The following is a 16373-nucleotide window of genomic DNA, read 5'->3' as shown; positions in this document are numbered from 1 at the left end:
ATTTGCGCCGATTTGATACATTCAAATAATAAATTTAGTCTTGTAACTTTAAAGTTATACTATTATTGATACATCAGTTTTTTCGAATATTGAACGAATTTTTTGTTGTTTAAAAAATGTACATACTCTAATATATACAAGGGATTATTGGAAACCATAAGATTCCGACAATCAACATAACGCATGCAATAAGTGTTCCTTTACTATGCAACACATTTTTATATATTTAAAAATCCGATTTCTTGCACCTAATTAAACCTGATTACATTCCGTGGCTCAGGTCGGACCTGGGATTACGCAAGTCTCCCGTGCTGCTAAGCACCGTCCAGCTGCATCCTCTCACCAGACAAGACCTGCGCGCCTCCTACACATGCCGCGGTGCCAACCACGACATGGCGCCTGTGCTGGAGTCCACCGTCGAGATCGACATGAACTGTGAGTAACAGCTGTATCTAGTGTGAGGCATGAGCTGTAAGTAGTTACAGTATCTAGGGCGAGGCATGAACTGTGAGTAACTTCGGCATCTAGCGTGAGGCATGAGCTGTAAGTAACTTCGGCATCTAGTGCTGGGCATGAGCTGTGAGTAACTTCGGCATCTAGCGCAGGGCATGATCTGTAACAACAGCATCTAGTGCGGGGCATGAGCTGTAACAACAGCTTCTAGTGCGGGGCATGAGCTGTAACAAAAGCTTCTAGTGCGGGGCATGAGCTGTAACAACAGCTTCTAGTGCGACGCATGAGCTGTAAAAACAGCTGCATGGCCTGAGCTGTAAGTAATTACAGTATCTAGAGGGAGGCCTGAACAGTAAGTAATTGCAGTATCTAGAGCGAGGCATGAACTGTAAGTAATTGCAGTATCTAGAGCGAGGCATGAACTGTATATAACAACAATATATAGAGCGAGGCATGAGATGTAAGTAATTACAGTATCTAGAGCGAGGCCTGAACTGTACATAACAAAGCATCTAGAGCGAGGTCTGAACTGTAAATAATTACAGTATCTGGAGTGAGGCATGAACTGTTTATAACAACAGTATCTAGACTCCAGAGCGAGGCTTGAACTTCAAGTAATTAAGCATCTAGTGCGAGGCATGAACTGTGGGTAACTACCGTATCACCATTGGTGTCCAGCCGTGAATATCCATGTTTCTATAAAAACTTTATCATCGTCCCCAGTGACAGCAGCTCAAGTCAATAAAATAGGTAACTTATCTACACAAATCAAGAACTCCATGTTTGTTTGTCACGTTTTGGCATGAGTTGTTGTTCCTTTGTTATGACCGGCACTGCTCGCGTTACAGCTGTTTAGAAATGTAATCAGCGTTTTGTTCGGCAGGGCTGAAGTAAGCGCGATCAAGAAGCTAAACAAATAAAATGGGGCATTTTTTTTATTTTGATGAACCGCATGATTGTAAATTTAGAACGCATATATAATGTCAATACTCCGCAGAATGTATTTACAAGCCAATTATTAATAGTAGTGTTTCAATTCTAAGAAGATTTCTAGATATTATTTATTCTTTAAGCATCGCCGAGCGAGGAAAGGCGCTCTAGCACGTATGAGTTGACCATACTGTGTAGACTACATTTCGTTCTCAATAAATTATAGCCTTTATTTTTTATTGATTTAATGCTTACAAATTTGTGACATGTGAAAGACACACTCCTTAGCATAATAAATGTCAAGTTATGAAAATTTGTTAAAAAAATTCACGTGCAGTACATGAATATATAACTCTATTATATCCCTTATATGTCAGACGGGTCATGCTTTATAGTCAAATTTACGACTACTTATTGAACTGGAACATAAAATGGTCTACATTCTAAGATATTAGGTCTCTCATGCGAGGTTTCGGTGATTATTTAAGATTTTATGCACTTGATCGATTATCCTCTCTGATTATAGCCTAGGGGCAATCGTGTAATCCATTACAGAACTGATTCGGTCCAGCTCCGTGGCTATGTAAGAGAATATACGACGCTCGAATATTAACCATTGATCGTTCGTTGGCTTATATTCCACGCATTAAGGCTCAGCTAAAGTGACTCCGATAATCTGAGTCCAATCCACGTACGATATGGCCCTCGATTGCTCTGAAATAATCGAAAGAATTTAAAACCCTCGCTCGCATGCGTCGGCTGACATCGGCTAACGCACAGAATTCCAGGATCGAGCGATTGAGTGGCACATTCTCAAAAATACAGTTCAGGGCTCATTACGACTGCCATCTTTGAAAGCTTTTAAAGTGGATTTTAAATTGACTTCTGATCGAGCTTAATTTGACTGCACCATGGATATTTTAACGCAATGGCAAAACTTCGAGAGACATTTGGTTTAAAATGGACTGAGCACGCATCACCAAAATGGAGGTATAACGTTGAAAGCATTCACGTTTGCTGCGCACTCACTTTACGCTGTTGGTATTTTTAAACATTACAAAAATTAGAATTTTCGAATATTAAATCGAATTATGAATTATATTGACAGTGCTTAGTGGAAAAATTTTTTTTAAAAACGTGTAAAATTTTTGCATCAATCGAGAACATTTAATTGTATCAAAGCAGACTTTGAAAAAATCTGTAGGCAGACTTTATAGAGAAAAGTTGATTTTTTGAAATGTAAATTCGAATTAGACTTCGTCGGAATCTAAATTTCCCGTTTCCTCGCATATAATATTCGATATTACACTCTACTATTGATGGACGCTAACGATGTGCCGTAAATCAAAATCACGACGTACTTTTAAGTATGTATAGTTGCGTATAACTCTTACCTCAGCCGAAATGACGGTCATCAACGTAACTTCTAATGGACAGAAGCACACATAATCTCAGATATATACTCAAAAATGAATGAATACTAGCATTCGTACCACATAAAGTAGTTCTGCGCGTATAAGATTCTAGTCAGTCCATAATTTCTTACCAGATTCACTCTTATTAACCCGCAACAGAATAATGGACCGATGATGCATTATCGTAGCCTAAAATAAGGTGAATAATTGGAGGCCCCTGTCTGAGTCGAGCGATAGGCAGCTACTGCACGTTGGTGACATGAATCATTAATGACGCCAGGGCGATTTCTTGTGTCGCTTCTGAAAAATAAAGCCCGGCAGGTCCGCGAAGAGAAAAAACCTATAATACAGCGCCATAAATAGAGAGCTTTGTTTCGAGCTCCGAGGGAGAATATAGGTCTTCTCTGTTCGCTTGAGGAATGGCATGAGTCGTACTGAAACGAATGATAATTTTGTCTGCACTTCGTAGTCTACAGTACAGTTGTTGCCATGGCAATGCAAGGTAATTATTATTAAATTTTTGTAAGTCAAAAATTATGTGTCTTTCGTAAGTCAAAAATTGTATGTCGGTGCTTTATCCGATCATTATTAGCTCATGCAATAATTACAAGAATTTTCCATGTTAACACTTTTTTCTTCAAATAATTTTTCTACTGTTCGGAAAACGGGAATTTTGGTCTGTTTCCCTTATTTAGTTTGTGGTGAGTAATTTGTCCCTATTGATCACAATTAATTGCATGAGATGAATTCCCCGTCCAAATGCCACATTTCAGTGCCACAATGCCTTCTCACAATCACATTCTTATCGATAATAATGAAATTTCCTGGAAAATTCACAGCCAATCTGAGAGGCATCGATAATTTATTATTTTCATTTAAGTTTCTATAAATCAACTTACTTTGATTCAGTGCAACAAAGCATTAATGCCTTTTACTATCGGATTTGAAAAATTTCCAATGTACTTTAATGAAGTATAAAAATTTCAGGGTTTGAGACATTAACATTCTTCACCAGAAGATTAATGGCTATACGCTGGGTAGAGCTGCAATTTATCAAGTGAAAAGCTCCTGAACTTGCAGCGAAATTATATGAAAATAAGCCATTGTTACATTTTCGCACTTATTGATATGGCGTGCACTGATAATTATAAAAAAGTTATCTCTATGTTTGAAAATCTTTAGCGCTTCTCAAAAGCTATTTCGGATCGAACATCTTATTGAATAATTAATGTCTAAATTGTTAGCATTAGGACGAATCTTTGAACATAACTTTTTTGCATCGCATAGAATAAAATGAGTTCCCGATCGACCACATTCTATTATTAGAATAGAATTGAATTGTCGGCACTGAAGAAATAGGCCCATAGCCTGTTGCCGATTCGTGTACTTTTCGTGACTTGATTCACAAGGGATCCGGCCTTTGGAACTCGATCTTTCCATAACTGACGTTATAAAGATCGTTACACATTATTTATTTTGTCTGGTGGCTTTAAATTCTGATCATCCGAATTAATTTGAACTATGTACTCTCTGAAGCGACATTTCCAGCCCCCAGCCGTCCTCCACTGCCACATCAGAGGAGATTGCATTAGCAGCTAATGACGTTAGTATGAGGGCAAGCTACCGACGTTAATGCGGTAGAATATTCCAGAATTCATTGAACTATAATAATACGCATGGACCAGCAGCGCCAAAATTTTCAATAACATGGTGTGATATGATAAACATTTTTAATAGTTTTTCAGAGTATTAAGCAAACAATAAGCGGTTTAAAATGCCTCACAAAAAAATTATTTCGACTATATAGCGGCTCTATTCCGAACATGAAAGAAAAATATTCCAACTTGGCGCCATTTTTATCGAATTCGCGGTTGGCGCCATTTTTATCGAATTCGCGGTTGAATAACATTACCGTAAAGGAAATTTATTACAAGGGTAATTGCCTTACAGGTTAAATTATCACGCATATGCGACTGATTTCATGAATCAATAGGTTTTACCTCAAATCCTTGCACTCATTAAGAGCACATACATGGCAAGGTAATATATAGGCTGAACGACAAGTTAATCTAGCAATTTGGTCAACGTGAAATGACTCCTAATTAAATAATATAATTAAGAGATTAACTTGTCCTTCTGCCTAATGCAGTTCTGACCTACAGCACGCAGGACAAAATTAAAATGAATCTAAACATTTCTAACTTGGCGAGAAATTACAGAGCCTGGAAGAAATGGAGTTTGCGTTCTTAATTCCCGATGAGAGCTCGAGCAAACAAGTGTTCACTGAAGTTGATCATGGTCTCGGCCGAAATTGTTCTCGAAGTTCTGGATCTTCAGGCAATCCAAAAAAAGGCACGAGGATAACTCATTCATGTTTCTAAAAGTTAATTTACTCAAGGGTTGAATTGCAGTTGAATGAAACTCGCCGTTTACAAAATTGCAAGGCAAGAAGAAAAGGAAATCGAAGGAGTTTCAGTGTCCTTAATGTTTAACTTAATCTCAGCCTGTCTGAGAGTTATTTAATTTTTATGTGGATGACTTTCCAAGCTGCTTTTATCAAAGCTCCTTTCAACTTGTTGGAGTTGTCATTGAATAAATGTTGGAGTTTGCTTCTGTTGGGTAGGAGCGTGGACAGTTCGGGCGCGTAGCCACGATACTTATACTATAGTGATGATACTTATATACTGTATATATAAATAGATTTCTTGGTAATAAAAATGTTATTTCAGTGGTGAAATAATAAGGCTTTAAGGATGGGAATGAAGACTAAGAAAAATAATCGAAATGCATTTTTTTAATGCGTAATTTATACATTTTATTTAAAACAATTAGTTTTATTACAATTAAAAAAAAGCGGAGTTTCATGCTAAGTGTGGGTTTGGCCGAGACAATCTTTAACTTATGTTCTATCGTATCAAAATTATTAACTGGATTCTGCATGCCATTCAACATTCTGGATTCTGCTTTCCATTCAACAAGACGTACAGAGTTGCATGATAAAACTGCAATTTATACAAATTATTCATCAGCAATAATTCATTATGAGTTTGGTTCAAGTGCAGTTTTCAATTTTTATGAAAATTCGAATATTCTGTAATTCAGAGCATTGCACCGTGAATGCATTGATTCCTCTAAACAAAGCCCGAGGACTCTAACTGGTGTACCTTGTAATTCTTCAAGAGATCAGACGCCTTCATAACAATGCATCGGTAGTTTAAGAAAGCATTGCTGCATGGGTCGCCTCTAAACTACTTACTTTATGTGTGCCGAAAGTGCTACAGTGCGTTTATGATGTCGTTGTACCATGATGCTATACCAGCCCCACCTGGTCGTTCGATCTAAAAGCCAGACAAGGCATTCATGTCTTCGAGGTTTTGCTTGGCTCACAAAATCTGATTGCTTATTTGTCCTCTGATTTTCTGGTATACGTAAAAAGAATTGAAAAAATCGGTATGAATTTATTTTTTATCGCATTTTTTTTCGTTTTAGTTGACAATGCAACCTTTGCGACGAATTTTCAACTCGTGCCAAGCAGCGGACAAGAAAAAGCCCACAGGGAAGGAATGTTTTTAGTTTAATGCAAATGGTTGAGCATTTGAATAAAAGGAGTCGAGACTTGGCTTCAAACATGCGCTCGGATTTTCTCTGGTATTCTGTAATTTGGGTGCCATGCAAAGCCGGGCTTTTAGTGCATAAAATAGATGTGTCAAAGCTATGTGATGTGAAGCGCTGCAGTTGCCGTAATTTGTTCAGTGACCGTGTCGTGTTGAGGTGCTTCTGTTCAAAATGTAGCGAGCTCTTCGTTGCTCTAATGCACGCTTTTAGGAGGACCGTCGAAAATGGCTTTGTGGTGATCTCAATTCTTGGTGATAGAAACATCTTGGAAAATGATTAGCGAGCGTAATATTCTACTTTAATGCCTTAAATTTCGAGCACACGATTTCAAATCTAAAAACGAATGAGAATGGAGGTTTCAAGTCGAGGAATTCCGAAGTAATGTGCAGAGCCTTCGCCTATAATCTGCCGCTCTAATGCCTTCGGTTCGATCCTCTCACAGTAAATGTATCGAGAAGAATAAATGATGATCGAGCAGCAGAGAAAAGAATCTTATTTCGAAAAGTGCATACTATTTTTACGCGATTCTCTATATCATTTTGTCGCTAAGAAGTGTGTACTGTGTTAGGAAGACTTCAATCGACATTTAAAAGTGCTTATTCTGTCTGTATGATTTTTCAACATTATTTCATCGTTAAAAGTTTACAATATCTAGAGGACTTATCACAATATTTTGTCATTACCAAGTGCACTTTACGACTATAGAAATAAAAAAAACATTTATATATAAAAAGTGCATTTTAAGTCCACGAGATATCTTACATTATTTTACAATTTAAAGTGCCTAATCCGTCTGTAGGATTTATTGAAACATTTTTTCGTTTGAAGTGCATCCTATGCCTGTAGGACTGCTAGAAACATTAATTTTCATCACTGAAAAGTTCATTTTATGTCTGAAGGAGTTCTATAACAACAACTTGGGACGCAAGTCATTCGCTCTTATGCAACGAAAGTTCAATTTGGACATATAGTGGTTAAGGAGAGTACCAAGATTGGAGCAGAGAGGTGCGGGTTCGATCCCAGCTCTGTGCGCCAGTTTCTGGTCAGAATCGGCAAGGAGGCCGGGCGGTTAAGCAAAGCAGAATTGTAGCAGTGCGTTGCGAGTTCAAGACCACAAAATACTGTTAATGTTCAGCGATGTTAAGAATCGGCGACAGGCCTACGGCCTGATAAACGCTGAAACCGCTATACTATACTTGTCTGGTGGCTTTAAATTCTGCATGATCATCCGAAATAATTTGAACTATGTACTCTCTGAAGCGACATTTCAGCCCCCATGTAAAACTCTGTACGAATTTATTTTTTATAGAATTTTTTTCTCTTTTTAGTTAACAATGCAACCTTTATTCACAAAATAAAAGCAAAATATAAAAACCTAATGAGAGGCTTGACCCAACAAGCAAATGAATGTTTGATGTGCTTTTTTGCGTCGAGCAAGTAATTGAATTTAATTGTTTCAAAGGCATTTGAACTCCATGATGATTAATTTTCTAGCAGCATTTCATATGTGGCAATGTATTTAACCTTCAACGGATTCTGAAAAGTGAAAAGTTATTTCTTCTGAGAAAATCATCCCAGCACTCGAGTGAGGTATAATTTTTATAAAATTTTTAACGCAAGAGAAGCCCTAGAATTTCATCACTTACCATATAAGTATGAGGCTTGAGACCTAATTTGACTGTGATTCTCATGATGGTTCTGTCACAGAAATGAAAATTCTCCGTCTCCTGGATTAAACTTTTACTTCGTCCTGTAATTCTAGTGAAGTTCCGACTCCTAATGTTACCCCTAAAACTGCAACTGAGGAAAATTTATGGAGTAAATCTTAGTTCTTTTCCTCGCTTTGAGCTCATTCGTGGCGCTCTTTACTATAACTTGCATCACTTTATCCTCTATTACGAGAGGTAGAAATGACAGGTTTTTTACCCAATTTTGTTTCGGTACAAAAAATCTTTCTTGCATTTTCTATTAACTCTTTTGAGGATATGTTAAGGAATTAAAAATCACGTTAATTTTTCTTACTTAAATTCAATATCCTTCAAAGCAAATCCTTCAAGTCAATTCTCTTTAACTGAAATTTCCAATCTTAAAAAATAACGTTAAGTTAAAAATATAAATTTTTAAACACGTAAAATTTGTTGTATAAAATTTCAGTCAGAAAATCCCGAATATATACGGGATTAAAAATAGAAATATTTTAGATACATGAGAAAATGTTATAGATACACGAGAAAATATTAAAGATACATGAGAAAATATTAAAGATACATGAGAAAATATTAAAGATACATGAGAAAATATTAAAGATACATGAGAAAATATTAAAGATACATGTAGGGCAGAAGCTCCTCGATCGTCACAAATGTTATGTAAAGGCGCTACATTTTCGCTCTTCTGATTCATAGATTCATGCACAAAATTGGCTTACAAATGGTTGCGATGACACAGGTTCTCAGAGTGAATGAAATTCCGACGTTTGAGAAGAAGTAAATGCTGAACCGTTTAGCTCAGCTAGTAAGTAATAAACTGGACTCAGGATGCAGAAATTACGTTCAGTGTACGAGTCATCTGATAAATTAATTTCCATTTACTCGTATTTATAATATTGGAAAATAATAGTTAAAACTGGTTGGATACTTTATTAAAGATTATCCAGTTGAATGGATTATTTGCTTGTGAAGGCATGACCCAAATTGTACCTATCATTTCTTATCGCGCTGCAGAAACAGCAAATTACGGAACATTATCCTGGGCGCTTTGCAACTTCAAGTCGTACATTTTACCCGGCGTCTTTTGAGTGACTAATATGCTACCAGTTGAGCATTATTACCGGTTGCGACGAACCCTATCTCCTTTGTGTTGTCAGCTCGCTACGTTTGCCACCGCTCGTGCCCGCCTTGATTACACTCAGTATATTTGATTCTAATATTTTATCAATCTATACATTCGATATCTACGCTTTTATTCGATATCTATTGCCCCTGGAAGCTTGCACATTGAAACAACTCTCATGATTTAATTAGCTGCGAAAGAGAATATGATTACTAACATTATACGAAAGAACCTTTCCTGTTTGTACCAATAAAATAGCGCTTTTAGGGAATTAACTTCCAAATGTTCTTGATATAATTGACATATGTTCCATTAATATTCAAAGGAAAATGTGTGTGCAAAATTGTTCGAAAACACGAAATACGAAGCGGACTTATATAAAATTATTAAATGTTCGTGCTTTCTAGCGTTTTTCTAGTGAATGCTTGACATGGTCTTAGTTGGTTTTAGTCAAAATTTAGTAAAAATCCGCGCTTAAAAAGAACTGCATAAAAATTATAATAACATGGAGTTGAACATGAACAGCGTTTGTCAGCAGCTAAAAACATACATAAAATATCACAAATTGACACTATCAGGGGAATAAAGTTCTTCGAATGCAAATTAAAGTAAGGAATGCCATCCTAATTACGTCGCAGTAGCAATTGAGGGGATTGCGTGGGGTGGTGATGGGACGTAGCAGGTGCAGCGACCTTATCATTGCGACGAGCGACGAGCCATCGATCGCAGGTCCTTGGTGCCGCCGTGTCAAGCGCTTGCCGCCCGACGATTAATCTTTGCAATTGAATCTCTGGCAGCAACGTTTATTCTTACTTTGTGTTTATGATGCTTTAGTTATCAGCGCGACTGCAAGACAGCAAATGATAAGAATTTTAACAGCCAGGCTTTTTAATCTGATTTAATACCGACTCTATTGCGAGGAAAATGATAGTGTAATTCAGACTTACTATTTCTTTTACGACCTCTCCAAATAATTACGTGCTCCCTAATTATTCCGACAGATGTTTTTTGCAACTGGAATTTATTTCATGTTATATTTTCAAAACACTTATTTTGAAATCAATACATGTTCATCTTCAATGAATAAATCGACGTTACGGTGTGCACGTGTTTATCAACGACTTTAGTATACGTGGCTTTGAGAAGAATTATTATTGGTTATACCGCTAATGAGTTAAAGCTCGAAGCGCTTGCGAATAATAACTTTCTTCATTTGGAGTCCCCAGACGATTGACGATGGAATTAATTCATGAGTCTCCACGAAAAGTTAAAATGAGTAATGCAAATATTATTCGAGCTTTGCTTCCGGCGCTCGAAAAATAAAAAATATCTTGTGTTTCTGAGGTCCGAGGACCCAACAAGATGGGCAATGTGCAAATACTGCGTCTGGCACTCAGCGGCCGCAACAGAACTACGGCAACAGACCCTCTGGAATTTATCCCCTTGCCATGAAACAGTTTTTTCAGTAAAAAATAACTTGTTTGTTCGAGGGCTAGTGGGAAGAATGCGCAGGTGGTGTGTTTTATTAAAACTGGTCTGCCTGTCACGGGATAGTTTACGGCTTCGCGGGTACGGAGTTGGCATCGTAATTATTTGACGTTGGCACTCATTTCAGTAATCTGGGAGTTTCATTTTATTGATTGATTTTCGTGGAGAATTGTTTGTGGGAATAATTCACTATACAAAACTTATTAATCGGTCAAAAAAGTACGATTTGCGGGCTTTAAAAAGTTTGGTGTCATTCCTATGATCTCAGCCACATTTGGATGCCACTTAACGAAAATCGATAGAGAATTCTGACTAGGCTGAAAAGATAAACTTCGAGAAAGAGGTGAAGTTTTGGACAGTTAATCGGCTTTGAATAATAAATATTTGGTTCAGAATTATCAGGACTTCAATCAGCTGAGAAATATTTTGCTACAGTCTATCAACATTATTGGGATAGGCTTAAAATATCAGAGCAGCCGAAACAACACGCTCTCAAACGTAGGTTGTTCCTCTGCCCTCTCAATGGGAGATCGGTCGAATTAATAGCTCTCGTCTTCGATAAAAATATGCTCGTTTAGTTGAAATTCATCGCAGATTAAATCGCGTTAGTCCACTCTGCCAATATTATGCCGTCTAGTTTCACGAGGAATTTCGTTTTCATCTTTGGTGCAAATTAATTTTTTTATACTCATGATGCTGATCCGAAAAAACGTTCTGCTTAGGCTTTGGTACTTGAAAACAGAAATATGCATTCGTTCTCATGATAGAGTACAGTAGGTCAATGCATCCAATTAGTAGTCTCTTCAGCCCATGAAAGCAAAACCCGAGTAATTTCAATACATTGCATGAATAGCTGATGAATAAAACTCGATCTTGAGAGGTTTCATCTATTGGCCAATTCCGTATTTTTGGTAGTGTGTTGTGTTGGACGTGAATTTATGCCGCGTCATTCTGCAGCGTGAATTTCTGTAGCGAGATAACATTTTCTAATTAAAAATGACCAATTAAAAAGGGCTCTTTTATTGCTTCTTCAGTTGCGTACATATTTATCAAATAAACTCGGAAAAATTTTGATAATAAGGCTTTTTTGGATCACTACAACCACTAACATTTTGTATTCGCTACGAGATTTTGAATGCTCTGTATTGAAAAGATTTCTCCAGCATGGAATTTTGTCTCCTCGCAGCCGTGGCAGCACCTGAGAGCTCGTACAGGATCACGTTTGGTGTGCGTGATCAAACAACATCAAATCTCTGAGGGAATTCTCCCGAAGAAGCTCTTTGCTTCTCGTCTCGAGAATCAATATGGTTGCAGGTGCAAGCTCCGTCGGCTGCGTGCCGCCTTGCGAGATCTAGGTGCTGAATTCGGGGAAAATACTGCCGCGATCGTTTGCTCGGAATTATTGTCCCTTAGCAAAACAGAGAGGAAATAGAAAGAATAATAGAAAGTGATGCTGATATTGTAACTAAATTTTTAATCAGAAGGTAACACTTTAGGCTACACATAACTGAACGATACTGATGAATAAAGCAATTCAAAATGAGCTTATAAATTCGATGAATGAAGCACGGTTTTGTAAGCATGTTATACCCACCCTCCAGAAATTGGGAATTCATGGACTTATATTGTATTATCTTTGTCCTGTAGCTTATGCATACCTTGCATAATTCATTTGAAAGATCTTTGTTAATGTATTTTATATGTGTAAACTATTACTGAATAACTTTTGTGCAACATTACATAAAAATAACTTGATTGCCCTCAGACCCCTTACCATACATATAACCAGCCTCACTTACACATCACATGCAGGTGCCGTATACTTTCGAATATACTTTCAAAAAAGAATCAATAATTAGTCAAAATTTCCTATGCTGAATAATTCAGTCCATTTTATTCTTTTGTGGTTTGTAAATCCACAACTAAAGTACGTGTAACCGACAAACGCCGGATAATATATTTGAATTGTATTTTAAAACCAACTGATCTGCAGTAAATTTCGCATTAAGATATATTACGAACACCCAACCTTAATTAACTCGAAATTACCAAAAATGAAGTAACCTAGCATAATCGTACAATGGTGGAAGATGTTAGAAATTGATTAGTTATTTTAGATTCTAAAATTTAAATCATATTTTTGATCATTTATAGATCCCAAAACTCCAGCAATAGTGCTAGAAGAGTACTCCAATGACGGATAGAGCAAATCCTTGTCCAGATTCCATATAAATAATTTTTTCTTCTGGTTTCAAATCAGAAGGGATCCTAATCTCCTCAAGATAAAAGCTAAAAATAATTAACTAATGAGAGGCTTGACCCAACAAGCACTTGCATTTTTGATGTGCTTTTTCCTACAAGCACATAGAATTTTCACAGAAGCGTATGCTTGGTTCCAGACGTAAAAGAATACAAATGTTCCAAAATATTTTTTTTGCAAACAGGCTAGGTAAACAACGTGTGTGACATGCGCTGAGGAAAATTTAATACTAACATATGCAGACACGTGACAAGTAAAATACATAAGCTATTTGCCATTTTCATCTGCAACGTGGCGAGTTCTGTGTTATTCGTACGGCAACAAAGAGTACACAAACATACATAGTATACATACATAGTATACATACATAGTATACATACATAGTATACATACATAGTATACATACATACATAGTATACATACATACATAGTATACATACACACACAGTGTACATACATACATAGTAGTACATACGTACATAGTATACATACAGTACGACGTACATAGTATTTTGCGCCAGAACGCCGCGGTACATGCGAAGGAAATAGTTTGCTAGACTGCCAGCAGATTGGATGCGTGGTTCCAACGTTAAGGAGTGCATCGAAAATTAGTGCTGCAACAAACGATGTACAATGCGCCATGCGCCATTAATTAATACATGAGCCATTAATTGATATGTTTTGGATTAGTAATGGAGTTTAAAAAGGATTTCAATAATCCTGTTGATGGATTCTGTTGTTCATTAATTTTATAATTCAGTCTGCCTAGACTGCAAACTGGACTGACTGATATTTATGTACAAACTGGACTGACTAAGTTTATACCTATGTTTACAGACTGACCAGTCAGTCTGCAAACATAAACTTCCATCGTAACTACGTAAAATGCATAAATGGATATAAACCAAATTTAATCACAAATACCTTAAATCAAAGGACTATTTATAAGTCCACAAGAGTATTCTTTGCACATGTTAAATATAAACGATGTCCAACAGCGAAAAATTTGTCTCGAGCAGTTGGGCCGGACAACGTAACGGTGCGCGGCCTGAGTGGCGCGGTGTCCACAAGCCGTCGCCACCAAGTGATTTGTGAGGCCCGAGGCAGCCGACCGCCCGCCATCCTAACCTGGTACCTCGACGGCAACATCGTCAAGAGCGTCAGCCACGTGGTGAGTTCTGTACCTGGTACCTCGACGGCAACATCGTCAAGAGCGTCAGCCACGTGGTGAGTTCTGTGTTCTGGTACCTCGACGGTAACATCGTCAAGAGCGTCAGCCACGTGGTGAGTTCTGTAACCTGGTACCTCGACGGCAACATCGTCAAGAGCGTCAGCTACGTAGTGAGTTCTCGGTACTGATACATCAACGGCCGCTGCGTAAAATGTTTCACATGCGGTTTAGACGGATTTCATTGTCTATTTTTACCATGGATGCATTGCCTATATTTTTGCTAAGGGCTGAGCCTGAGCTTTGAGAATATCCTGACGACGGTTTAAAAAAGTTTCCTGCCACCTATTATTTGATTTTTTATGAGGAACGGACGTATTCTAGGCTCCATTTCATAGCCTGACGAATTTTAAAACGTGTGCAGCAGCTTGTTAAGTAAAAAATCTCTAGTCAAAATCACTTTGGATGCTCTCGGCGCTTTGTCAAACATCAATGCAGGACATAATGCGTGGACGACACCAAAAATTTGCATTTTTTCTCAGGAGGCTTAGTGATTTTATTCAGCGGCCAGAGGTAATATTCAAGTGCTTAAATTATTCATGCCAATTGCCTCTCGCTTGAATACCATGGAAAATTTAGTCACTACGAGAGCAGACTATTTAAACTTGCACAAGCCTATTCATCTGCAATGAAACAGTTCAAACAGTTGAAAAAAAGAAGTAACGATTTTAACTTGTTTCCAAGCTCACCGTTTGAATTCGAAACTTAGCTCACAACTGTAAACATATGAAGCGTCAAATAATTTGTGGATTTCCCAAATAATTGCATTTTTTGCTTGTTTATGAGCTGTGTTTTGGTGCATATATTTCGGATTATCCCTCAAGCAAAACGGGCTCAGAATCGAAGGATTTGAAGGCAATGGATGTGGAGCATATTCCCGATTTGATTCATACAATAAGTTTTGAATAAGTAAAATATTTCAAGAATTAAACTAATTTATTACACATCAATGTAAATTTATTACGCCTTATTCATATAATGGGCTTGTAAAAACAACAAACATATCTTCTATGAATGAAGGCATCATGCGCAATAGAATATTTTCTCTTCCTATACCAAACTTGAATATTATGGAAGTCAATCTACTTAATAAACTAACCATTCATGAGTATAGTCAAAAAACGACCTAGCATTCGCTGATGCTGCCATTCTGCCTGACTGACGCTCGACACAGGACGTATTTTATCTTACCAAGTAATGCTCCTCTGCATTAGACGCTCCAGCTTGTGGCCGCGCCGTGCAGGAATTCGCTCCAAGTAATTCCAGTCTTCATATGCCAGGCTGGGAGTATAATTAAATGGCCTCGGAAACTTGCAGGAGTTACTTTCTCTTCTTGAGCAGAGTTGATGGATTGTTGTTTTTTTACGTAAAATTTCCATGTTTACCTAATGGCAAAATATTTATCATATGCAAGCTATCGTCTGGATTCCTTTGTGACTGACGTACGCATGTATCACAAGGCAATGTTATATAATAGTATTACCTCATTTTCGCCGAATTAATCGCTGAGGCTTAAGAAATGTTTGAAAATGTGATAATCAGTATGCTATTGCGGAGAACCACGACCGCGTAATGGGAATGCCAAGAAGTCATTTGTACATTGCAAAAATAACGGTTAGTAAAGCTACGGAAAACAGGGCAATGTATTTAGGCAGATATTTTAATGAGCGTCCGACAGCGAAAAATGGTCTGGTTGTTACACTAATCTGCGACCTCGGCCGGGTTAACGGACAATAAATGACATGAATGTTGTATAACATATGAATCCACGAGTTAGACTAAAATACGAGTAATCCTCACGCAAAGCACGACAAGAACGAGAGAAATGTAAAATCAAAACTCAGAGCTTTTGAAGGAAAACTTCAGAGCTACGGACGTTCTCAACGCTCGATTGACGTAGATGTGACGCTTTCTCAAACAATGACACGACAAACATTACCGACGTTTAACATGTGATGTAGCTTCTTATAACGACGCGGTATTCATTCACAACAGCACCACGATGACGTTGAAAAATAGTTGTTATCTGTACAGCTGTCACATACATCAAAATGTTATGTTTCGTCTAAATTCACCTATATACACCAAGTGTTTTCAGTGGATCACAATTGGTACGCTTGGAGGCAAAACGGCAAAATATAATATCTAACAG

General features: G+C 37.5%; 1 protein-coding gene across 1 annotated transcript in view; it reads left to right on the top strand.

Moving 5' to 3' along the window:
- Positions 1–16373, top strand: part of LOC108682398 (nephrin) — a gene marked incomplete at its 3' end in the record, with an annotated part of 70385 nt that overhangs the window by 39631 nt on the left and 14381 nt on the right. Inside the window, exons 5-7 of the mRNA XM_047882270.1 lie at positions 281–435; positions 14013–14124; positions 14169–14220. Of these exons, the coding sequence (XP_047738226.1) occupies positions 281–435; positions 14013–14124; positions 14169–14220 (319 nt within the window). The remainder of the gene's footprint in view (positions 1–280; positions 436–14012; positions 14125–14168; positions 14221–16373) is intronic.

This window comes from Hyalella azteca, unplaced genomic scaffold (genome assembly GCF_000764305.2).
Source record: "Hyalella azteca isolate HAZT.00-mixed unplaced genomic scaffold, Hazt_2.0.2 contig10032, whole genome shotgun sequence".
Taxonomy (NCBI): Eukaryota; Metazoa; Arthropoda; class Malacostraca; order Amphipoda; family Hyalellidae; genus Hyalella; species Hyalella azteca.
The sequence above is the reverse complement of the archived record's forward strand: the minus strand, read 5'-3'. Positions and strand labels throughout refer to the sequence as shown.